Raw genomic sequence first — 26,144 nt, forward strand, 5'->3', positions numbered from 1 at the left:
TCCTAGAAAGAAGCTCGACTGGGCTATAGTGGCGGGGCCTCTATTTCCGGTTCACTGTACAGCTTGAATGCTAACGTGCAGTTAAACACTAATAAGCATGTAATCAGGGCTGGCTTGTATTGCCTCACACCTGCAGATATTGTTTACTCTCATGGGGCTGGCTCGCGTATTACATGGTATTTGCAGGCCGATGCACCCAAAGTTTGCCTTCACCTCGCAACCCCGCCTTCTAGCAGTGAAACGCTTCCCTCGACAGTCCTGATCCAGATACCCAGCTCAATCAGGTGACCAGAGTGAGAACGACAAACCAATGAATCCCGCATGGGGGATGCAATTTTCGGGGCGATCGACGTAACATCAGTGCAAACAAGAGCCCCGACTAAGGAAATCCCCGTCAGCGTCTCTTGGCAGTAGGTTGAAATGCAAGCATATGTAAAACCATTCCTTTTTATTTTGAGAGAGCTACCACTGAACGGGTTCAAATTGTCTTAATCATTTTTGTTGCATTCACCACGTGCACTATAGCGTAATAGAAATCATCATCTGGTAAATATACGGAAACAGGATTTATTTGCCAAGAAATTCCATACTAAACATAAAAGGAACGCATAAGCACTGATACTGAAACTTTAATTGAGAGAGCAAATGTGGCATGATTATTTGCACCTGTGTCTTAGTTGCTTCTACTCTCAAAGGCCAGGGTATGACTTTAAGAACAACGTTTTTTTCGCGATTTATTCTAATACACACTGTGAGGTACAAAATACGCTACTAAATGTACAAATATGTATTTTTAAATTCGGTAACTTACCAACCACTCAGCAGTGACTTATAATAGAACAATTATATTCTTAAATACGAAAAATAAACGAGTCCCATTATTTTTGCTATAGTCATGCACGGAAGCCCAACACACTAGAACGCTTCCAGGCTTCAGGCTGTATTTGCGTGGGTGATGTTACCGCATTGGGGCACCAACGGGAAGTCAAGTTGCATATCCTTAAAAATATAACTAGTCACTTTACACTTCACACTAAGATGTATCGTGAATACAACATGCTGTGCAAGAAACTCAAAGCTTGTGCAGGAAATAAGACGTCCGTACAGCTCTAAGGGGCCTTTCCGGGGAGAGAGAGATAATGGATGCTTACTCATACGTTACGAAGAATCACACTTGTGTACCAAAGACACGGTAATCCTCTATTTCCCGGAATGCTCAGCACCGTGCTATCTTCTTAAGGGAGATCAACATCTTTCCAAAGACTCATTAGAGTACTTCCTTTCGTCTTCATCGCAATCTTTTCCTTCATTCGTTTGATCTGATCCTGGGTGAAATAGTTCTTCCAGTCACCGACAACTCCCTTTCTAACAAATTCACCGGTCATTAATTTATCCTCGCCATCTGTGGCTTCTGCACCACAGCCTTCAGCCACTGCTGAAGACTGGGTGATTTTAGTGGCTTGCGGTAACCACTTCTTGAACTCCTCGTTGAAACCTCTCATCGATTTCACACTGGTTGTTTCCATGATCCTGTCGAGAACTTCCGGCTTCTCGCGAAGCTTCTCGCCGTACTCTTTCCCTAAAAAGTCCGCAATTCTCAAAATGCCTGCTCGAGGATCCTTCTTCAGTTCTTCGTACGTTATGAAGAGAACATTGTCGTCATTTCTGTGCTCGTACCAGGACAGCTGATGGTCGAAGTATTCCCCAAAATCGACCTTTCCCTCCATGAACATGTCGAAAAACTTGTCAAAAGGTTGGTTTCCAAACCGGTAGGACGGAAATGACTTCGTGTGGTGGTAGAAGGACACGCAGCAGTCGTAGGGATTTCTTGAGATGTAGATGTATTTTGCGTGCCTTGAATATGGCTGGAGCTTGTAGGGGAAGTGGGTCTTAATACCTCCTGGCCGAGGCATGTTGATCACAGGCTCGGGACCAATCAGCTCAAGAAAAGGAGCTCGTCGCATGAAGTCACCAATGTCCTGAAACGGTAGAAAATTGGATGACATTCGTATTTTCACTGAGGTGTTATCTCTAAATACGAAAACAGGTTTCATTCATGAGTCACTCACACAATTACTCGGTATTGCATGAAATCACATAAAATTACACGGAATTTAATGGTACTACTTCTAACGTGTTTAAACCAACTAGAGGTAGGAGTCCTTCCAGTCAGACATCTAGAGCCAGTCAGCCAGCGAAAGATATTAAACTGGCGTCATAGTCAATAACCCTCCCATAAGAAGTTTTTTTGGCGGCCAGATTCTGCTCAATTCAGTTTATATGCACCAGGAACAGAATGGCCCATTGCAATAAATCTCTTAGACAGCGTGAAAATACCCTCAAAGCCGACCCGTTATATAGTGTGAACCACCATCTAATTTAAGTTATGCAACAATCGATTGGTTGCAGGGTTTTACGCGCCCACGCAACGCCAGCGATTAGGCGCGCTGTAGTGGAGGGCCCCGGATTAATTTTGACCACCTGGGCATCTTTAACGTGCACCGAAAGTTGCTACACACGGGCATTTTCGCTTTCCGCTTCCATCAGAAAAGCGGCGGCCATGCCGCCCGTGGCCACGGTGACCACGGGGCCGGCACGGGGACACGGCAGGCCACGGTCGGGCTCGTCCCCGTGCTGAGCAGCACCACTCCGTAGCCACTGAGCCACCATGGCGGGTTAAGTATGCAGCCACCTTAATCCGACATGTAAACTTTAAGGAAATGGTAAGAGCTTTTAGACTAAAGTAAAAGTGGACCAGCAGGAAGTTGACATTGGATACTTCCCGTGTAGGAATTATGTTCGCAATATCCGCTTTCGAAGCGGCACAATAAGGACCTGGCCGCTGGAAGCATGGCACCACCGCTAGGCGCTCCACTCGTTACAGAAATGGGCCGGCGCGTGTGACTACGCAACCTTGTGTTGTTTTTGTCGGGCTTGCTTCGTTGCTTTTAAATTTAAGGGGTTTTGTCAGCGGATACGTGAGCTGAAACGAAGTGCAAGAAGATTTGTGGGGTACTTAGATGTACTAAAAGCTAGGTAAATCCGTCGGACGCTTCTGGGGCTGTTTACAAGGCTCATTAATATGGACGCATTTTGCGGAGATTTGCACCTGGTTTCCATAGACGCACAATGGGTTCAACGGTAAGGCAAAGGGTAAGGGTGGCACGGATAGACGGACAATGGGTTAAAATTTTCGGTAGAGTGTTAACGTAACCTGTGTTTTCAATTGGTAAGTATTCTCTGTCGAGTTCCTTAAAGCGCGCAGTTCAGTGCCTTTTCAATACATTTAACGTTGGGAGTAAATATAAATTAATGAAATAAAGGCATGCAGAAAAAAACGGGACACACGTCACCCCATTTGGTAATGACAGCAAGATCTTGCAATCATCATCCTTTGCGGGAAACAAACATAAATAAATGTAGTTAGATGATTATTTGTTAAATAGCGGTTCTACCTAATCGTCCGATTTCATGCGTGCTGAACGTAAAAAGAAACACGAAGAATCACTAACTTAGTCAACGTGTATTCCGATCACGCGCGCTAACTTATTTACACTGTCTGGAGTGAGACATTTAATGCCTCCGAGATAACGCAAGGTAGGTGAAACGGAAAAAAACCGCGACGGTATTTTTGTGCATTATTTGAAATTCGCGAAATTTCTGCAATTCATTTTGATGCGTGGGCTTTGTTTGGTCCCAGAACATGTGACTGCTATTTTAGTTCGCGCAAGCGGCGCAGCTTGTGTTTATTTAGCGTGGATGGCAGCTAGTAGTAAAACGCGTCCCACCATGGAGTTGTGAAACTGTAGGCATATGTTTCGCACCCTCCTGTCTCTTGCCATTGAGCGACGCAGTAATTGTTTTTTTATAAAACCGTGAACAAACTACCCAGCAAAGAAGTCTTATTACAGGTCCTAAGGTACTGTTCCACGTCAAGCACGAGCTTTCTCCGGTCATGCGCTATTTACTCTGGAAACGGTTCGCAGTGGCTGGGGTAAACAAATTTCCGTGAAATTAGTCACGTTTCTACCTCAAGCAATGAGGTTACGTAGCGTTGCCTGTAAACCTTTTTTTGCGGAAACTTTAAAAGGTACCCCTGATTTTTGCCTTTCGCCATTACACGACGCCGTTTCTTCTACGGCCAAGACCAGCGCCGCAGCATACTTGGATTAGCTACCCACTCCGGCTTTGAAAGGGCATATAGCTTCAATATAGTCTTCAATGCGCCGACTGCACACAGAGAACAATACTGCGTGAGCAATTCGCAGGAGGGAACGGACCTGTACTTCAAGCTCGACTTCCGGCTGGCGCATTAAGCGTCGTCTCCGATTAACAATTACTGAGTATGGACGTAAAGCATGCACAGAGCATGCCTCGTAAAGTTTGGTTCCAATACCAAGATTTACCTACCGAAAAAAAGGCCTTGTTGTTATCTGCGCTATGCAAGACGCGCCGCAGCAGAACGACAGAAAGCCATAGACAAGTACGTCGCGATGACCGCTACCGCCACTGACGAGTGGTCGGGCACTGGCCGTGCGGTCGTCTGAACGTACACGTACCGGGGGGGGGGGGGGTGTCTATATAGCCAAACAAACTTGGCCCGATGCTCCACACCAAGGGCCCGCAATAACGTCAATGCTAAGAGCGAAGACATACACCGCCCACGGATACGTCATAGGGTCTTCCGTCGGGAGCGGCCGCCTGTGCCACCCTCTTTGTACCGTATTTCCTCTAGAGAATGGTCACGTGAAGAATGCTACTTTTTTTCTTGTCTTAGTTCATAACATTTGTTTATACCGTTTATATGTTCAAAAAAAATGGCTGGCGATAACGACACTCCCGAATACAATATATAGGTGCAGCCGCAGTGTGCCGAGGCAGCACACACTCGTGGGTGCTCTCGATGGCAGCGAGGATGAGAAACGATTCAAATAGTGTTGCAACAAGGCGGCTATGAGACCAGTCATAGTTGATTTCACGCAGTCGGCCGAACCACTTCTGCTCACTGACTAGCCACAGTCACTATTAGATTGATAGTGAGGCTGGCTAGTGAGTGAGCGGAAGCTGTTTGGCCGGTTAGATAATAATCAAGACAGACTGCGCTCATCCAGTACAGCAATTCTCGTTGGTGTCGTTTCGCTAGTGCACGCGATCCGTCTGTCTTGATTTCACCCAACCGGACAAAGCGCTTCCGCTCACTGCCTGGCCAGCCTCACTACCAATAATTAAGAGTGATGCTTGCTAGTACGCGAGCGGAAACACGTTGTTCGAAAGGAACTCTTGACTGCTCCCATGGTGGCCATGATGCCGCACTCAGACCGTTGCCGCGATGATGAGCCTCTACGTCGGCGGCGCGAATTGAGATTCAGGAAGGGACCGCGAAGTCCGTCTTTAGCGAACGCCTAAGCGAACGCCAAGCGTCCCTCAGTCGAGAGCCTCGTGCGAGCTCAGCATACTGCCCCCTCCTATTTCCAACCGCACACTTTCGGAAAGCCCGGGCTCGCGCCGCCACCGCCACTTGCCTCCCCTGAATATTTCGCTAGACTCTCCTCCTCTGCTTTCTTTCATCCTTCGCTTTTTTTCTTCTCTCGTCGGTCTTTCCATCGTTTGTCACCAACGCCGACAACGCGGCTGAGCCCATAGACGACCGCCGAAGGGCTGCGCTCTAAAATTATGCGGAAACCCCGAACCAGACATTTGTTACCATGCCGTGTTCCTAAAGGGATATTACCATCTGGGATGTTTTAAAATTAAACATACAAAAGCGACCTCGAGGTGCCCTTGCCTAGTTACATCCCATGTAATACCCTACAATTGCAGGCTTTCTAAAACACTTTAAATCGTGTTTTGTTTTTACTGCGAGGGGAATGCGTGGTTATATCTGAGGCTAAATTGAGAAAGAATGGTGAATACTGCAGCACTTTGGCTCAGCATGTTTCATTCTTGTTAAAATAGAAAACATACATCTGTTCACGAAATCCCGGCTTATATACACGTGACGGTTTGCTATCGCGGCCGGGATTCCGATTGTGTTCAAAAGACCAACATTTAGCAGAACGAAACCAAGGCTCCAGTTCTGATAGAACTTCTGTCCCGGCTTATAAATAGTGTTCTTGCACAGTAGAAGAACCAAGACCATTTCATTATTTCCTTAAGAGGCACACATGACACGGGAACATATTTTTGTGTAAAATACCGGTACAAGCCACCGGAGTACCGTAAGTTCGCATGTTGCTAAGGTATTTGAATTCCTTTGCTCAGAGTGCGCTACGTTAACTGGGCGCTATTTAAACCCCTGCTACACTGGCGCCTCGAATGCTTTCGAAGAGAGTGTCATTCAACTGAAATGAGCAGTTTCGAACGCCTTTAACAATCTGCCGTGCCCGCTGGTTCACCAGTTCTCGTGGAAACATGTTGTCATGTTCTCAGGAAACCCTGAAACCGACGCCACATAGTTACTGTTTCTAGGTCGGTCGAAGCAAAATGAATCTCCCAAATACTGGAACAAACACGTTAGAAAGTTAAAAAAGACATAACCGTCACGTGCAAACACTGAACTGCGAGATGCACCACAGGGAAGGGAAGCGCCGTTACCACGCAGTGGCGTCCGGCAGCTAAAAAGGGTACTCCATGACGTCATGAACGGCACGACAAATCGGACACGCGAAAGACAAAGCGCGAGCTTCGTAGAATTGCGAGAGCGCGTTTTGCAAGAAAAGTGACGATTGGAATTACCGTATAATCTTCAATGTTCCTCGGAGTCCGCATATGAGGAACTATATAAGCTCGTCCCCAACTCATTTTTCCAAAGCGCGTGAACTTCCTTTGTTGCGACGTGCAACCTTAATCCAATAAAATATAAAACATCTGCTTCAAGCAACGATTCAGCAGATGAATGGTGTTCAAGTCTGCGAAACCAATAGGAAAACAATCACCAGCCCTTGCACTCCGTGGAGGAGGATTAGCAGCGAAGGTCTGCTGTGCTTCAGCTAAACAGTTGCATGTGTGTATACCATACGGACACTCGTACGTCACGTGCTATCGAGCTATACACGGAGCTAGCCGTTAAAGAGAGCATCAACGTGATCGACGATACGCCATAACAGGGTCGCAGTGCTAGTAGTGCTAGTAGTGCACAAAACAAACCACTTTGTTTGTACTTTGCGATTGAGCATACTTTGTAGCTAGTAAGGTGAAATAAACTTGTAACGACTACAGTTTTATTCCAGAGGAGAAACATAGCGCTGGTTCCCTCCCTTACGTACAAGCTCATGTAGTGACAACTGACGAGAGTGGCGCCATAATCACAACTTCACTACAAACTAAATAATTATGAAAGTAAGAAGAAGCAACGCCTGAAGTTGATATTGTTTTAGCGGCCATTTTGTTTATCATAATATCTGCCTCGATAGTTCGATGAAACAAGAGTTACACCGCATTCGTGACCATACTGTCTTCGTAGACGCCCCTAATTACAGGAGAGAGGGGATCCTGGAACCTGTACAACTTCACTGGAAACGAACTATTTATGACAAGTGAATAAAATTGGGCGTTAGCATAAAGTCAACGTAACGTGCAATTGCAGTATTCGTTTTTCCAAGATATCCAATTGGATTGAGAGCCATTGAGCATTGGCGAGAAACTGGTGCCTAAATTCTCTCAGTCTATGCGACGCGTAGACGGACGGGCACCGACTGCCGCCGGAAGGTACACTATACACCGCGTCGTGTAAATTTCACTGCACTGGGAAAATGAAGAAAACTCAATGAGGCACGGAGGGAATACTACGTTGCGTTGGGGTTGAATTTTTCGCCTGTTAAGAGGCCGAAGGAGTTCCAGTGGAAACAAAGAGCGAAGGAGGAGCGTAGAGAACATGGACACAGAGGCAGCCGCAGCGGTGGTTGGTCTGTGTGTAATATCACTTAATGGTTTGGGAAATGCTCCCCGCAAAACAAGCCGCCGGCTTTCAAAGAAGAAAAAAAATGTCTAAAACCGAGAAATAGCAGGTGCAAAATCTGCACCCTCTACGACATCAAAAGGACCCGATATTGCGCTTACACCCTTGCCTGCAAATAATTCATTCAATAAATTTTCATGCGCCTTGCGACGTAACAGTTACGACAGTTCTTTTAGAAAATTGTTTCTTTTAGTACAAACAGCTTTGCGATGTTTTCGTGAAGGATAGTACTATTCACTTAATTGTTTTCGTTCGAACAAATGGGTGCCAAATCAGTGTCCACACACGTTTTCTTCAGGTGGGGCGAAAGGTTCACCATGCAAACCAATGGGCAGCAGCGCACAACTATCTTGTCTCACATGACAGTGTGATTCGTTTTGAACTCTAATGGATTGGGAAAGCTACTCTCACGTCCGGAGTGCCGCAGTGCTTCTGGACGGAGCTCGTAAGGGAGATTAGAACAGTCCGCATTCCGTTTATTTATAGCAGGGTCAATACGGGATCTGTAATTCGCTAGGACGGATTTCGCCGAGAACAGATGAGTTTAAAGGAACAGGCGCCTGATTTTTGTCGAGTACAATTGCTCTATCCCAAATGAAATGGCATCACTTAAAGAACATTAACTCCTTACGGTCGTGCTGATAGCCCACTCGATGTTTTGAAATCGGAATTCTTAGTTGAGCCATAGGTGTCCCGCGAGAAGGAATTCTGTAAGCATGACACTCAGCCGTGCGTCGACGTGCTTTTAACTGCACTTGAGATCAAAAGAGGCAAAAGAAAAAAACGCGTGCTCTGCTAAAGCTACAATTGCGTGCAACCTTTCCTATTCCTTTATACGTGTTTAAATGACGAGCTCAAATCGACAAAATTATTTGTACACGTATGGAAGTGCCACGTGTAGATACTGCACGGAGCCTTTTTTCGGACTTCAGAAATTATACAGCAAAATTAAAATTATTTCCTCATCATTATTTATAAATTCCTTGCGGTTACCCCCGTAGAACGCTGGCTTTCATTTCAGCTGGAGAACATGCCCTGAACAAACATCGGTTTGCTGTCCCTTTAAACACCGCTTTCTTTTAAAACAAAATGAAGACATTTGACAAAGCACGGTTGCTCTTAACCCCACCGTACCGTCGGAGGTACGCCGTCGTTGTAGATGGCGTGGACTATGTGCTGCATCCAAGTGGTGCCACACTTGGGGTAAGAGACGATGAACACGTCGTCGGGCCTCGGTTCGTAGGCTAAGGCCGCCTTCAGGATGTCGTCGCTGAATATGCAGCTCACGGTCAGGCCGTACACCTTTCGGAAAACGTCGTCGTCGGTAGAAGTCATGGTGAATAGCCTCCCTGCGAATAGGCAGGCGCGACATAAACCACATCACAAATACGTGAAACAACCGGACCGTTTCAGCCCAAAGGAATGCGATACGTTGATTTTGGGAGTTTTTTTCTAATTTTCAAAAAATAAGAATTTTTCAACTCGGAAGTGATGATTGCGACTAAAGCTGTTAATACGCAGGCCTGCTATTCAGGAGCCACTATTAAGTTGGCTTTCCTACTGCTTGTATACGCGTTGGTGGAAATGTATTTCTTGGGCGCTATAGACCAACGGCCGAGGGACGTTATACAATACTCATTCAAAACGCCTGTTGTACAGGAACTGAGTTATGTTAAATCCTTTCTGTGGCATCTTTCCCACTTTACAATAACCTATTGGTGCTAATACATATTTTCGTTTTCAGTATAAGGAGTTTGATGTCAACGAATGAAGTACCGATTGCCTTTAACTTATAAGTTGTTTTTCTCGAGAAAATACGTTCCACATTAGGCGTTGCAGGCGGAAAAGCAAAATATACATCAGTACACGTAGAAAAGCTTAAGCATTTATATATCTCTCGTTCATTGAATGTCCGTTTTTCATGATATATGTACCGCAGTGTTTTCTTTTTTTCTGGCTGCAGGACACAGTGCTGTTTTCCGATTGAGTTTCTCCACGCCCAACCCACCACCATACAAACACGTTTTCACAGCGCAACATTTATGACTTACAGTGATTACTTTTGTATTTGAGATAGAAGCCGTCCGATAGATAATGGGAAAAAATCGTTTCCGCTAAACCGCGAATATACAATATACTATTTCAGAGTTTGCCTGTTTCAAATTACCCCGGTGACAACAGCAAATGGAATTCGAGTATTCGGGAGCTATTAAGCATCGTCAATACAGGGTCACCGTAACTATAAAATTTTGTGGCTGATTGTAAGCGTACATACAGTTTGTGGCTGGCCTTCAACAAGTGTTGCTTGTGTGGTGATAGCAACACATTCTCTTTACTATCTCCTCATAACCCTTCAACTTTCACGTTCACCGAAGCGCTCTAGCCTAAATCACCGCTTCTTTTAGGTTCTTTATAATTAGCGCTGCCAAAAAATATCAGAAAGGCAAGCATCAAAAAGGGCGGGAGAAGAACGAGACGTTTCCTCCATAACAAAACTTTTGCGTAGTTGCACGTACGGGCTTCACGAAAAACCGATCTCTGTGAAATAGCATCATCACTAGCTGTACTAAAATAATTCCTGAAGCAAAATGTACAAGATTCGAGTAGAGGCTGTAATTTCTGGCGCTGTTTTTCGTCCAGAACCGTGACTGAGACGGGTGCCTATGTTTTCTAATGGTTCAAATCAGCCTCCTTACATTTTGCACCATTTTGCGTAAAGTGCCGGATTAAGAGAGTCCTTTCTTTTATTAACAGATGATCTGTTGTTACTGGCTGTGAGTTCGCCGTTGCAAGAAAAAATACCAGAAAATACCGAGTGCCCGGGAGAACGTGCGTCGCGGTAACCACCGAGCGCCTCGGTCCGAGCAGTGGCTTTAGGACAAAGAAAAAAATGGCAAAAAACCCGATAAGGGAGACAACGCCGACCGCTCGTGAGAGCGTGCCTCGCGGCGACCATCGAGTACTGTCTCGTGGGGTGGCTCACAGAGGGCATGAAGACCAAACACAAAATGCTTCATTCGAAAGATTGTCTCGCTAGAATCATACTGACACCACTTTTAACACAAACGTCGCGCAATTAAGCTACATAAATAAGAAAAAAAACGAAATGGCCTTGCGACCCACTACCACATTTCCCGCAACTGAACATATGATGTCACACCAGCCAGCTCTGCAATAGGTGGAGGGTAGCAAAAGCAAACGCAAGTTAGGGAGGGCTTATAATCATGGATCACGAGCTATTTTCGCTTAAATATCATGCATATATTCATTTTAAAGAAGTATGAATGAAAGGGTAAACATAGAAGCTACGAAGTACACGTAAAGATAGCAGTACCAGGTCACTCTGTTGTTGGTACTGCGCACACAATGCTTGTTATAGATGTACAGCAGTAAGTCTCTTTCGGGCTATCAGACACGACACCGGCCGATTGTCGTAAGTTACATCGTCTTACGCGACCTTGTTTTTCGAGTATATACCCCAAGTTTCACAAAACACGTACTTTCTGCCGTAAGGAGGCAAGGGCCATAGAGGGTTTCGGTGTCAGAACACCACCGCCTCCTCCCCTAAATTTTGTGTCTGGCGCATCCATTCAGCCTGCTTTCCACACACTTTATCCATGACTTTAAATGTAACAAGTATAAAACACGAAACCGAAAATTTAAAAAAATGGTCAGTAGGACACTATTTTTTTTATTTTTTTAACGCCGGCGTATAACACCGCTGATAATTATCTCTGGCTACGCCACTGAGAGGAACGTTTAGTGGGAAGGATGCAGGACAATTTTAAATAACGAGAAGTGCAGTTCGCCCGCGGAGACGTACTCCGAAATAACGTCAGCCGGAGGCCTGTGGCACTGATATACAAGGAACCAGCTACAGTCCGCGGTCAGCCACGAGGATATTGTCAGCGCAGATAACATGCTTGAGACGAGGGACGGCGTCGAGAAGTGGCTGGCGACAACGAAAGGCGACGTTGAACAGATGCGGGCAATGACCGACCTCTGGGTAGTAACGCTACTCCGGCGGTAAAGAAGGTTAAAATGAATGGGGAAATGGCAGAACGATGTTTTTCTGCATGAGGAGAGTACGCAGGTAATTTTAAATTTTCGCTGCATAGGTCGTTGATGAGCGCTGGTATGAGATGAGTGTGTCAGATATATTATCGAAACTCACGGCGAGGTCGACCGCTAAGAACGCTCGGCCACTTGACAAACAGAGAGGGAAGTAGGTCCTGAAAAAAAAAACAGCGAAAAAACAACGTGGTTACTTCGAGTACGCACTTATGGCTCAAGTGTTCTCGAACACGGGCCGTGGCAACAGGTGTATAGGGGATGGGAACTAACGTTCGATTTAAGCTGTTGGGTACGTTATGTATGAATCTAAGTTGATTGTGGCGATTCATCTTCCACCTGTAGGAAATCAGGCATTGAACATGGAACCATAGGACATCATCAGATATAAACAAAAACATGGGCAAATCTTGCCTTGTATTGTACACTTGTAGCGCACGTACAAATTTATTTATTTATGAGTGCCTTAGAGGTCCCCGTGTGGAGTATTGAGTAATGGGGGCAGTAAAGTTTTCCTTCGCACTCCTCCCCCAAAGGTGGATCCGCTCGTACCGCCGTCAGCCGATGAGGACCAGACGAGATGTTCGCCAGTGCGGCCGATGATCTGTTAAGCCGCCGGAGGCGGCCGTCGAGGAGTCGATGGGTTCGGTGGTTGCTGGATTCCGGTAGCCATTAGACGCAGGCTTGGGTACGATATAACTTGGAGTTTATAGGCAGTACTATTTACAAAAGAAATTTACAATATTTACATAAAATGGGGTAACTCGTTACAACTCTCGGCATAGCCGAAGGTACAGGGTACCTACAAACGAGAATGGACCCAAGTGGTGGATCTTAGAAGAACGCTCGGCATAGCCGATGGCGCGAAGCGCCTGCAAGAAGTAAAATCCGACCCCCGGTAATGGGGTTCCTAGCATTTATAGGATTTGGGCAGCGCCCCTGCTGGTGCGAGAGTGCACATGATGTCAGGCGGATATCCGGGCTGACATCAGGGTGACATCAGCTCTCAAAGCCCCGATTGGTCCACTACAAACAAATAAAACACACACACAAAAAGAGCTAACCAATCGTAAACATGTCACCCCCGCGGTCACATGACCCGATAATCTCTCTCACGCCACTCCTAGTCAGCTTTCCGCGAACGCTATTGCCACCGCTAAGCCAAGGCAAGGCCTCGGCTACCTAAAGTCGCATACCGTGAGGAGCGGCCACCCCACTAGGTTGAACGGGCGGTATCTTGTTCAAAAGCCAACCCCGGACGGCTTAGAGCGGTCTAGACTAACGCCTTACAGTAACGTCTTAACGTCTCGCCGCCTCGCCTTCGTCTACGGGCGCTCGCCGGCACAATGAGGGAGTCGGGACTAATCCCCTCCCGAAGCCAAGGACGGCCGCCGCCCGACCCGCGGGAAGAGCTGACCGCATACCAGCGCAACAAAGGTTATCCGGAAAGCACAAAAGGAAGGAACGCGAGGCATGCACTCGCGGCTTCCAACTTCGCGTCCCGCCGGTAAACAAAACGAGAATTCCGCAGCGGGCTTACACCCCCATGCCAAGATTCTGCAATAACTTGAACTCAGTATTAGCAGAACAAAAAAAATAATAAAAGTCAGCTGCATGTAGCTATTGTTTTTCACGCAGTTCAGGGCTTAGAACTGAAACTAAAAATGACACAATATAACGTGAGACACGCTACACCCTGAAACAACAATACCGCAATGCTAGACAAAAGGAACAGAAAAAAAACACATAGAAACACCAGAGGTACACTGGTTGCCGCTGGCTAGACGATTGTTCATACGGCCACTTCTTCAGTGTTCCGTTTTCGTCTACGCGCACACACTCGCACACACACCGGCACCGGTGGCCTCCCCACGCTGTTCCCCGGCCAGTGCGTATGTCAGAGCCGTTACTGCACCTCATTCCAGCACTCGTTCGGAAGGCGGGACAGGGTATCCGCGTTGGCGTGTGCCTCGCCTTTCCGGTGTTTTACCACAATGTTATACCGCTGCAATGCCAAGGCCCAACGCGTGAGCTTGGCCCCTTGCGGTACAGTCTGGGTGAGGTAACTGAGTGGGTTGTGGTCGGACACGACTATGACTTGGGCGCCAAATACCCAAGTATCGAACTTCCTCAGACCCCAAATCACCGCGAATGCCTCGCGTTCAATGGTGGACCACCTCGATTGCGTGGGCGTGAAGCGGTGGCTGGCAAATGCTATCGGCAGCTCCTTGCCGTCGTCGGTCAGTTGAGCCAAACAGGCTCCCGCGGCAATGGCTGACGCGTCGGTAAACAGCCAAAAGGGTTTGGTGATATCGGGTGGTGTCAAGGAGGTGGCATCACAGAGAGCACGTTTTATCATTTTGAAGGAATGATCGGCTTCAGTAGACCATGGGATGCGAGAGGGAGTGCCTTTAGCCGTCAACTGAGTAAGAGGCTTCGCGATGGCGGCAAAGTTAGGTACATAGTCCCTGTAATATCCGCACAGGCCCAGCGCGCTCCTGAGCTCTTTCTTAGTCTGGGGTACCTTAAGCCCTTTGATCGCCTCCAGCTTTGCCGGGTCGGGGCCATGCTTCCCGGAACCCACCACGTGACCCAGGTAGCGGATGGAAGACTGCGCGATCTGACACTTCTCTAAGTTCGCCGAGAGGCCCACCGAGGCGAGCGTCGCAAACACGGCGTCTAAGTGCCTCAGGTGCTCGGGCAGTGACTCGCTAAAAACGGCAATGTCGTCGAGGTACGCGCAAGCATAACCCTCATGAGGTGCGAGCAGCTGGTTCATGATTCGCTGAAAGCTGGCGGCGGCATTTCGCAGACCAAAAGGCATCACCCGCCACGCGAACTGTCCCATGTGCGACACGAACGCGGTGGCCAGTTGAGAACTCTCCGCCAGTGGTACCTGCCAATACCCGCGTCGTAGGTCGATCAAGGTGATGAAATGTGCCTTGCCTACCTACAAAACCAACTCCTGAGGGCAACCCATAGGAAAAGCATCGAGCTCGGTGATCGCGTTGAGGTTCCGATAATCGACGCACATTCCTATCGTGCCATCCTTCTTCGAAACGCACACCAACTGGTGGGCGGAAGGACTTTCGCACCTGTGTATAAGGCCTAGCTCTAGCAGTTCGTTCACCTGCTTCGTCACCTCTCCCTTCAATGCCTCCGGCATGCGGTACGGACGGTTCCGCTTCGGTTCCGCGCCCTCGATGAGTTTAATCCTGTGCTCTCCCACCCTAGCGATTCTTAAATTTCCGGAAAACAGGGGGGCGTAGTGCTGAAACAATTCGCTTATGCTGACCCTATCCTCCGGGTGTAGGTGCAAGGTTTTCTCCTCAGGAAGCACTGGGGCAACCTCAGCCGCAGCGATTTTCCTGGGCACGTATTCGACTTCTCCGAAGTCCTGGTCGTCATGAAATATGACGCCAATGTTCTGCACTCGGCAGGTGTAGGGTCGCAGTCGGTTACCGTGGACCAGCATACGTGCTCCCTCCGGCTTCTCTACGTAGTAGGAATGCTGCCTGTATTTCTCCCTGACTGTATACGGACCCAACCACTTAGGGTATAACTTTCCGGGTCGCTTATCATCGAACACTAGCACCTGGTCCCCGGGGTCGAAGGACTTCGGGGTAGTGCGTAGGTTGTAGTGGGTAGCGTATTCGCGCTGGCGCTTAGCGCTAGTCCCTTCTGCAGCTTCGGCCGCTTGTTGAAGCTTTCGCCTCAATTTTAGCAAGTATTGCTCGGGGCTCTCAGCTAGGGCGATCGGGAGCGCCTGTTCTCCTGTCCACGAGCGTTGGAGAATAGCTAGCGGGCCGACCGGGTCTCTACCATACAACAACCGAAATGGGGACACCCCGGTTGTGTCATGTGGCACCTCGCGGTAAGCCCAGAGCAAAAATGGGACGAACTTATCCCATTCGCCCGCGTGTTCGCCTACCACATGGAAAAGCATATTTTTGAACACCCGGTTCCAACGCTCTACCGCTCCGTTGCTCTCAGGGTGGTCGGGTGTAGAGAACCGCGGGGAACACCCGAGCCGCGCCAGAAACTCGGTGGTGAGCTGCGCGGTAAAGTTCGTCCCGCAGTCCGAGCTAACTACTTCCGGGACTCCCGTCCAAGCGAACACCGTCAGCAGCGCGTCGCAGGTAGCCTTCGCGGTCAATGATCTTAGGCAGACCACCTCCGGCCAACGAGTACACAAGTCCACGACGCATAACGCGTATCGGTATCCGCGTCTCGAAGGCGGGTCTATCGGCCCCACCACGTCGATGTTCACTTTTTGGAATGGGTATTTTGGTCGGCTTAGCGGAGCTATCGGCATGCGGTCTGTTAGTCGCCGGCCTCACCTCACCTGACAACCGTGACAGCTGTTGCAACACTCCTGGATGTCCTTCTCCATGCCTGGCCAATAGAAGCTGTACTTTATTCTAGCGCTCGTTTTTCGACAACCTAGGTGACCACCCCAGGGCGATTCGTGAGCCAGTCTGAGTACTTGGCGGCGACGCGCCACTGGCAAAACCAACTGCTTGATCGGCTCCCCCAGCACCTTGTCTCGGTGGTAGAGCAAGCCGTCGATAACCAGCATGCCTCCCATCCTGTCGGCGGCGCCAGTAAAGTTTTCCTTCGCACTCCTCCCCCAAAGGTGGATCCGCTCGTACCGCCGTCAGCCGATGAGGACCAGACGAGATGTTCGCCAGTGCGGCCGATGATCTGTTAAGCCGCCGGAGGCGGCCGTCGAGGAGTCGATGGGTTCGGTGGTTGCTGGATTCCGGTAGCCATTAGACGCAGGCTTGGGTACGATATAACTTGGAGTTTATAGGCAGTACTATTTACAAAAGAAATTTACAATATTTACATAAAATGGGGTAACTCGTTACAACTCTCGGCATAGCCGAAGGTACAGGGTACCTACAAACGAGAATGGACCCAAGTGGTGGATCTTAGAAGAACGCTCGGCATAGCCGATGGCGCGAAGCGCCTGCAAGAAGTAAAATCCGACCCCCGGTAATGGGGTTCCTAGCATTTATAGGATTTGGGCAGCGCCCCTGCTGGTGCGAGAGTGCACATGATGTCAGGCGGATATCCGGGCTGACATCAGGGTGACATCAGCTCTCAAAGCCCCGATTGGTCCACTACAAACAAATAAAACACACACACAAAAAGAGCTAACCAATCGTAAACATGTCACCCCCGCGGTCACATGACCCGATAATCTCTCTCACGCCACTCCTAGTCAGCTTTCCGCGAACGCTATTGCCACCGCTAAGCCAAGGCAAGGCCTCGGCTACCTAAAGTCGCATACCGTGAGGAGCGGCCACCCCACTAGGTTGAACGGGCGGTATCTTGTTCAAAAGCCAACCCCGGACGGCTTAGAGCGGTCTAGACTAACGCCTTACAGTAACGTCTTAACGTCTCGCCGCCTCGCCTTCGTCTACGGGCGCTCGCCGGCACAATGAGGGAGTCGGGACTAATCCCCTCCCGAAGCCAAGGACGGCCGCCGCCCGACCCGCGGGAAGAGCTGACCGCATACCAGCGCAACAAAGGTTATCGGGAAAGCACAAAAGGAAGGAACGCGAGGCATGCACTCGCGGCTTCCAACTTCGCGTCCCGCCGGTAAACAAAACGAGAATTCCGCAGCGGGCTTACGGGGGCAGACGAATAGAAGTTCTAGTTTTACCGCGAAATACGAAAATAAAGCGTAAGGGTGGGCAAAATCTGACAATGAGTACAGCAGAGCAAGAGCATGTAGTATCAAGATCTAAAAAAAACGCAATTCAGAGCCCATCACAGTTTGCAAACGATACAAGATGTGTAACAAAAATTGGCACAGCAAGGAATAATATAATCCAGATATTGTTAAAAGACGGGCCATAAATAATGAAAACAATGTAGACAAGGCACGACCAACATTCAAACAAAAACGAAGGGGAAAAATGGTTTTAAGGTGTTCACGGCATAATAACGCGCAAATATATATAACAACAAGAAGAGCGTATTGAAATATAAACCTGTAAAGATAAACATCAGACCAACTTTAGGAAGAACGAATCTATAACTCATTTCAGATGCTGCATCCAGAACTTTGGGTGCTCACTGTGGTCAATATTCCGGCCAGTGAGCACGCCTAACTCAACCGGAGGAAGCTTTGAAAAGACGTTTCCACCTCCCCTGTCGGCAGGTGGGACCACAATTCCCCGGCGCCTATTCTCGCTTTCCTTAACCGAGAGTTTGGTACCCTCATTGGGCATACGGTCGACCTCAATGTTGCCTCCACATTGCTGCCTGCAGCTTCTAAAATGTACTATGGTTTACTGCCCGATACCTATGTTATCCGGGGCCAAAATTTCCAAAACAAAGGGGTGCCCTTTTGAAGCCACGGGGTAGCGCGATGCCAATGCTTGCGTTCTCCGGCAGGTCCGTCTCTTTGAGGTGTGGAGGGAGAGAGAAAATGGCCCAGAGGAGAACTGTATCTAGGGCACAAAGCGGCGTGCACGGCCCCGTCATTTTGGTTGTCGTTTTGCGCTGATGCTACAGTGCTTCTCTGGGCCATTTCAAATCCTCCTCAACACGTCAATGTACCAACCATAGTCGCTGGCATGCCGCTACCGTGGCGCTCCAAAACGAAACCCCTTTTTTGGCGAAATCGGCCACAAGAAGACATTTTAAAAAAAGAAGTGGCACGGGGAATGCGGATGCGCTCAAACAATTTGTTTTGCCATACATTCGCGGAAACTCAGTTGGGTGTGCAATATAGTTAAGAAGTATAAGGGTTCTTCAATGGCTATTCGTGTTATTTTAGTGGCGTGTTCGTAACTGTGAAGAGGCATAAAAGATGAGGCAAGTGACCAGAGTTGAAGGAAATAGCCCTTTTTAAGTTGTGTTACACTAAACAGTAACAGTGGGTTACACTAAACAGTAAATGAAAAAGGAAGCCCTGATTCGAACTGCTTCGACCATAGTGTTTAGGCAGTCGGTGTGATAGAATCAGAGCGGTGAGGCAAATTCGAGTTGCGGGTGGTCCAATGCTTCGTAACCTAATTTTTGGATGTTAGGCACAGACGAATGTAGGTTGCTGCGTAGATCTCCTTATGATCCTGAGGCACTGGCACAGGCGGTAGTGATGTGAGAGGACCACTGAATGTTTCGTGTGAGATAAACTGCATGATATTTGCAAGTAGAAACTTGCAAATGTAGTTCATAGCTCTAATGATGAGAAATCTCTCTATTATGCGGGTCACCACCAAGCAGAACGAGAAGTAAACTGAAGCGTCAAGCAATATCGATGTAACATAGGTGTCCGAAAAGGCGGTATGAAAGTAAGGACTTAGCTTGACTGCAGGAATACTGTAAAATATGTGGTTAGTAGACAACTTTGAATAGTATGTACTGGTTGTATTCTGCCGGTTGCTCGCAGTTACCTAATCACTATATATTCCTTGCAAAATACTTTGTTGTAGAACGATGGGTGGAACCGACCTTATACTGTGCACCGCATAAAAAAAAGTAGAAATGCGTAAACGCAGTTTGGCAGCTACGCTTCCATAGTCTCCCTTTTTATCCCGCGGATTTCAAGGTCAGTGCTCAAAATCAGCACGTACGCTCGGACTGCCACTGCTTCGTTCCCAATTTCCTTTTTCCGTGTCTGCACTGACGTGCGGGCATGTTTGCCCGTGGGCGTATCCGCCCTGTGCATGTTTCTTGGTGTGAATATTTTTACTTGCAGGTTGCCTGCACACCTTCAAGCCAGTGCTGCTAACAATGAGATGATAACGAGCCATGTACAAACCCTATTCGTCGTAATAGCTAAACATCTGCGCATAAAAGCGAGACTGGGGAGTTAATTTATGGGGAAGAACTGCATGCCAACCGATCGTCTGTTCAGAAATTAGGGTTTATTGGGCAGCGTTTAAATTTTGGGTTAACGTGACATGAAATAAGGAGCGCCATTACGATGCATGACATTTCGGTTTAGCGTCCTAATTCATTCATGCCGTACAAGTGGCACCAATGCAACAGTTTGGAGATGAGTAACATATACCAACTGCAAAGTTAGGTAACTGCAGTTGCAGAGTAACTGCAACTTTGCAGAGTAACTGCAAAGGTAGGCCTAATGAAGAGCCCAACAACAACACCACTGGATTAACACAGACTTTAACATACCTGTTGATGTGAAAAATTTCTCCTGCCTAGAACCAGCCTTCGATGTCCGCGCTATGTACGATAGGAAATAGCTCATTTAAGTACTTACACAAGGTTGTACAGTTGCGGACTGATTTCTCGGGCGCCCTCTTTTGGGATCCGCCTGAATATCCTACTCTGCCGTGGCACCGTCACGCGGTCCATTGAGTCAACGCATCACTCCGAGAAAACTTTCGGACATTTAGAACCCTCCTATTTCAATTTTCCGGACTTTTACTGCCGAACCAAAGCTAACAAACCAGCACAAAACATCGCTAACTTTTTTTTTTAAGCAGCCAGTAATCCGAGTTGGATGCGTATCGCCAGCTGATCTCGCGCATACAGCCTTGATTGAAGGGGCAGGGCTTCGCACCGCGACCAGCGTGGAGAGAGCACGTCAGTCACTAGGCCCCACGGTGTCCGCTCACTCGCATACGTTCGGCTGGGCTGTTTGCATTGCCGCTTGAAGAACCTATCGTGGTTTCATCGCCAGCTGTTAACGATAGCGCCGAAACCGCCTTTCTCGTCCGTCTCCAATCCAAAGGCTAAGAAGCGAGGAAAGTACAGCCGGTCGACGTTAGGAAAAAAGATCGCCCTAATCAAGTTAGTGAAAAGTGGTCTTTCGCAAGCGACCGAGTTCTGCGCTGGACTCACCGACGACGAAATAGTTTCGCAGGTGCTCGAAGATGACTCAGGCTCCGACAATGACGAGCAAAAGGCTGCGCTGGTAACTAGTTCTAAACCAACTCGATCAGTCACGGTGCTGCCTCCTATTCACAGTGACAACGTCATTACGCCCGTGTGCAAGCGTACCTCTTGCTCAATCTGGTAATCAAATCAATCAGACCTATTTCTACGGCAAGGCAGTGCCCGGTATAAACACATTGGTGAGTTTTCAAGCCGGAACTTACAGTGGTGGTTTGTTTTCGTGAACTGGTTATGCTTTTTTTTTCTTGTACTGCCCGACGTGTCGGGTGCAACGTCGGACACTTGAGTGTCGAAAAATCGGCCAGTAACTGTAGTCTCTGCAGCGACGTTAAATTTTGTGGAACTGCCAAATGTTTCTGGCATATCTAACCCATGGCGGGTGTTGGGCTGCCCGTATAGTAAGTATGGCGAATGGCATGCGTATGTACGTTGACTTTCCGCGGCATCATCAATAAACGCGCCACTTGTGTGCGGACCAGGCGCATGGCACACTCCAAGATAACGCAATCAGTGGGACAGCGTGCACCCATTTTATTGTAGCCCGCATTTTTGTCTTTCGTTTTCGTCTCGCGTTCTTGCATTTTCTTATCTCGTCTCGACTGACGCTCAACGCGAATCTGCTGCATGGGTTTACCCCGGCCGAATAGCGTCAAGAAGGCAGTTGTCAGAGTTTCTTACTAATAAATACAAGTGATAAATGTGGGGCAATTGTCTAGGTGCGCCCCGTTTCAGCGAGCGTGCCGGCCTGTAACGTAGATAACCAAAGGTGCTGAAAGCTCGAATCTCTGTTTGGCTAAATAAGTTCGAAAGTGCTCTTTGGCTAAAAAAATATTTTTGTGAAAGATTATTCCAAGTCTATTTTAAAAAGACGGCGGAGCTGCGGAATTTTATTGGTCACACATTTAGCAGAAACTTTGGGCAAAACAACAAAAAAACAAAATGTTTCTTTCTTTGTTGATTTTGGCTGCAGGCGCAATGAAAAAAAACAACAGATGGCTGACCAACGCACATAGCGAGGGATGGTTTTGGCTGCTATGTCGCCGCCAACGGGGGAACGCGATTTCAGGCATACATTATCCTCGTGCGTGTATTAGCATGGAAATTTATGCTCGACGTATATGGATGACAGTGCAGTCGTCCCTGAGCACTATTTGCTGCAGCGGATGGGATCACGGCTCCAATAAGGCGTACAAAACAACTGCAGAGCAATTTCATGCATGTGTGAGTGCCGTGGGTGTGCCTAATTGGAGGCGTACGCTAACTATGCGAGGGAGCGCGGGGAAATGCGCAATGGCCGGAAACGCGGAAGCGGCATTAATTTGGAGGCGCCCCGTGGTCTCGTCAACGCTCGACAAGGCCACCGCGATTCAGGCCCAACGGGATCGCGATAGCACAGACCTGGCCGAGGGCTCTTCCGCCTACGTAGCGGTTTGAGAGGAGCGTTTTCCGACTGCCTTTAAGGGGCCCCGCGTGCCCGACCGCCTTATTGTTGTTCTCGATTGGGAGCTAACACCCGGACAACAAGGATTTTCCAATGTTCCTCCTGTATGCGTGCTCTATTCAGTGATGCAGGTACCTGTTACCGTCCATCCAAAACTAGAGTGCTTGAAGCAACTCCAAGGACACTTCATCGAATTTTTGTAATAACCGCTTTGGCAAAGTCGCTGCTTGTACCACTATTTATTACTAGAAACATGCGCGCAGTGTGAATCCTGCACGTTCTAAAATACAGCTCCCAGCAGTGTCAAAACAAATCTTCATATATATATATATATATATATATATATATATATATATATATATATATATATATATATATATATATATATATATATATATATATATATATATATATATATATATATATATATATATATATTGTCAGGCACTCAACAGGAGTCTTGGGGGACGTCTTTATTTAGAAAGAGCGAGCCCCCAAAGAACAACCAATACGGGCGTTGATGATGATAGAAAACTAATGACGATGATGAAGCATTATAGCGTGTTGAAAACAAGCCTACGAAATACCAGTCCACTGGCGCGTACCCTTCTGCTAGAATTTTGCACATGCAGTTGCTGTACAACTACCGGGGTATTGACCGGAGGCATATATCTCTGGCGTCGTGGGCCTGACCAGCGCTTACAATATATATATATATATATATATATATATATATATATATATATATATATATATATATATATATATATATATATATATATATATATATATATATATATAAATATATATATATATATATATATATATATATATATATATATATATATATATATATATATATATATTTATATATATATATATATATTTATATATGTATATATATATAAATTTTCTATCGGTTACATTTGCTAGCGTCATTACCTCCGAAATTCTACTGTGCGCAACATACCAATCCACAGACCTTGACAACAGTGAAATAATGATGTTACATAAGCAAATTGAATGTATTAAATGTTAAATTCTTTAGTGTTCATGAACGCTACAACACCTCTCCCCATCCACGTCATTCTGTTTTTTTTTACTTGCGAACATTTTTCTTTTTCCACATGTAGTCCTCCTGTCATTGCGCTGTCCAACCGTTAACGTTTTCCTTAAAAAAAGATTTTTGTCTTTCTAATGATGTTGTTTTCATCCAATTCAATTTTCCCGCGTTCGGACTGTTCACGCGTCACAAGTGTGGACAGCGCGTGTCGTTTTCGTCGTCCTTTTTTGACCGTTCTGCGGACTTTGAAGCTGCCGACATGACATCTTTTATTGAAGTGTACGCTTCGGTGTCCCTGTCTCAAACACTTAACTTTATTTTGAATTTCCCTTTCCATCATAAAAAAAGGATTTAAGGGCGCGTTTCTAATTGGTTATCCTCGAATTATCGATTACGTATTTATATTGTCACTGATGTATGCGTGCAGTTTCTGTCGTGCTGCACACTGGATGGTCATGCCTAAGCGTGCGCCGTGCTCCATTATTCTTTCGCGCGTTTTTCATCTTTTTAGCCGGCAGGCACTTTCGTGGCCTCGGTGTGCCAAGGAGGTAGGATTTTCGAACTACTACGTTAATTAGTGTTTTGTTTAGAAAACACACGGACCGAGCGGAATACGAGCAAACAACTGCATAGTAACACGGCCATGTGCAGGAGCAGAGCAGCTGAGCCTTCTGTATTTTCTTTGAAAAAAAAAAGCTCCTGATATTCCAACCTCCGTCACGTATGCCGGAAAGGGCTGTTCAGACAAATTTAAGGCGAATGGGAAGTTTACCACTTTATGCTAAATCCAGAGCGTTTACGCCATGTCAGTAACACTACACTACGTACATCTTCTTATTCTATCTGTGGAGCCACAACAGCCGCTACCTAGCCCCACGCTATGCATGTAACATATCCTCATTGCAAATTGGTGGTCCTGTGAGTGATCAGAGAACGAACGCCAATATTCAAGACGCTGGAAAAGCATACGAGATCACATTTATCTCATTTCTTGTCCAAATAAAACACAAACAAATGTTACAGAGGAAAGCAAATTGAGAAAAACAATCCAACACATATAAACATTTCCATAAAGAGTGAGTTCTCTGCCAACTGTGCTACTGGAGCGACTAGATTACCCAGAATACCCTTTGTGTTTTGCTTCTATACGGATTGGCGTTTAGGGCTGCTAGCCAATACTACTGCAGCAGCTACATGTAAGGTTAATTTGACCCACCAACACGTTAAGAAAGCTGCCATCCCGTTTCAGAGGTATTCGGTATTCCGTGCAAAATAATAATATCACCAGTGCCTGCATTCAATCCCAAGCTATCCGACAAGGATTGACACGAGCGAGTGAAACCGTATACTCATCGGAGCAGGTAGTTGTCCAGCGATCAGTCAGCACTGTCAATAAGTTTTGAATAAAGCAAATGAACAAAGGTATGCAAAGAAAAATGAACGACTTCGTAACCACGTACCTTGGGCGCGCAGCCGAGGAGCGACGTTGCCCCGCTGTTATCCTACGGCAGGAATTCAGAGCTTGCGAGAGAAACCTCGAGAGCAGCGCGCCGCTCGGCTGCTAAGTTGCCAGTGCGAGGTCTTCCGCCACTCTCTACGCCCCCCGTTCGTCCTCGCCGCTGCGACGCTGTATTAACACCCTTCCCTTTTGGTGTTTGCGTGCGTGCCGACGAGTGCGCTTGGCATTCGCCTCTTCAAGCCTAGTTCGGTGCAGTGCGTATAAGCCTCGCTTATGGAAGGGACGCGCAGCTGGACAGAGGATAGAAATGTTTGCTGAACCAAGTGGATAGAACGTTGCTTTCCAGACAATAAAAACATATCCCTGTGAGAAAATAAACATAGCAACATCTTTTACTTCTGCTCCACTGCCGTGTACTGTCGGCAAATTCAGCCACTCGACAACGTCCTTCGCAGGAGAGAAAAGAAGATAAAAATATCGACAGCGAACGCGACGCCGATAGCGAATTTTGAAGGTCGTTCTAACATCGTGAACCCTAGAACGCCAACCAACGAAGTTGCCCCTTCAGGTGCAGCGGCTGTTATAGCATTTGGTTGTCATTTTACATTCGCCGCGCTATCTCTCCCCATGTCACCTTTTTGTGTTCAAATGAAGCCACAAGACTCCCGCACACCGCTGCGAAACGTCTGCAGCATGCTCGAATCCTAACTACCGCAGGCGCACGTGACGTTTTACCGGTTATTGATTTTATTGCAAGGTTTTAGCGTGCCGACGTATCACAGGCGATGAGGCGCACCGTATCGGAGTGGTCAGGATTAATTGTGACCGCCCGGGAATCCTTAATGTGCGGCCGCCGAGACTGGGAATCGTACCCTCGACTTCGCGCTCAGCAGCGCTACGCCTTAGCCACTGAGCGACCGCGGCTGGTTTTTTAGCAGTAAATAAAACCATCTCACTTGGACTAAAAGCAAGCCAATCCCCCGAAAATTCATATCCTTGACAAAGGTAAATTCTGTAATTGGACGGAACGCCGTCGGGGGCAATATTTTTATCTCTAAAGTAAGGTCGCAATGTGAGGTGATATTTGGCAGGTTTATATCAAAAGTCCTGGAACATTTTTCTGGGAGGTGGCAAAGAAGAAGTATGACTTATTTTGTCTAGCGGTTTGAAAAAACAGCGCACTGCTATTTCCCGGTGCCTTGCAGGTTTGAATAGTATCGGTCCTTAGACGCTTTCTTGAAGGAAAAAAGAGATAAACAGCTTGACTTCAGTT

General features: G+C 47.2%; 1 protein-coding gene across 2 annotated transcripts; it reads right to left on the reverse strand.

Moving 5' to 3' along the window:
- Nucleotides 1-547: 547 nt before the first annotated feature.
- LOC144150067 (sulfotransferase ssu-1-like) lies at nucleotides 548-25,003 on the reverse strand. Of its 2 annotated transcripts, XM_077681866.1 has the most exons (4): nucleotides 24,873-25,003; nucleotides 12,132-12,189; nucleotides 9,092-9,306; nucleotides 548-1,979 (listed from the first exon to the last, which is right to left on the reverse strand). In XM_077681866.1, exons 3-4 carry the CDS (start codon nucleotides 9,290-9,292, stop codon nucleotides 1,236-1,238), a joined length of 945 nt encoding a protein of 314 aa, XP_077537992.1. In that variant the 5' UTR covers nucleotides 9,293-9,306; nucleotides 12,132-12,189; nucleotides 24,873-25,003; the 3' UTR covers nucleotides 548-1,235. The 2 variants fall into 2 exon arrangements, with proteins under 2 accessions (XP_077537992.1, XP_077537993.1); XM_077681867.1 differs by lacking the exon at nucleotides 12,132-12,189 and having other exon boundaries at nucleotides 24,873-24,998.
- Between the last annotated feature and the right edge of the window lie 1,141 nt (nucleotides 25,004-26,144).

Source organism: Haemaphysalis longicornis, unplaced genomic scaffold (genome assembly GCF_048455015.1).
Source record: "Haemaphysalis longicornis isolate Haplotype H1 unplaced genomic scaffold, Haemaphysalis longicornis Haplotype H1 scaffold_8, whole genome shotgun sequence".
Lineage (NCBI taxonomy): Eukaryota > Metazoa > Arthropoda > Arachnida > Ixodida > Ixodidae > Haemaphysalis > Haemaphysalis longicornis.

What these genes read in the sequence shown, in the direction of transcription:
- LOC144150067 (XM_077681866.1), bottom strand. Translation starts at nt 9,292, where the DNA reads ATGACTTCTACCGACGACGACGTTTTCCGAAAGGTGTACGGCCTGACC. An exon ending in ACGACGGCGTACCTCCGACG is followed by an intron (nt 1,980 to 9,091) that starts GTACGGTGGGGT and finishes CTACCGTTTCAG; the next exon opens with GACATTGGTGACTTCATGCG.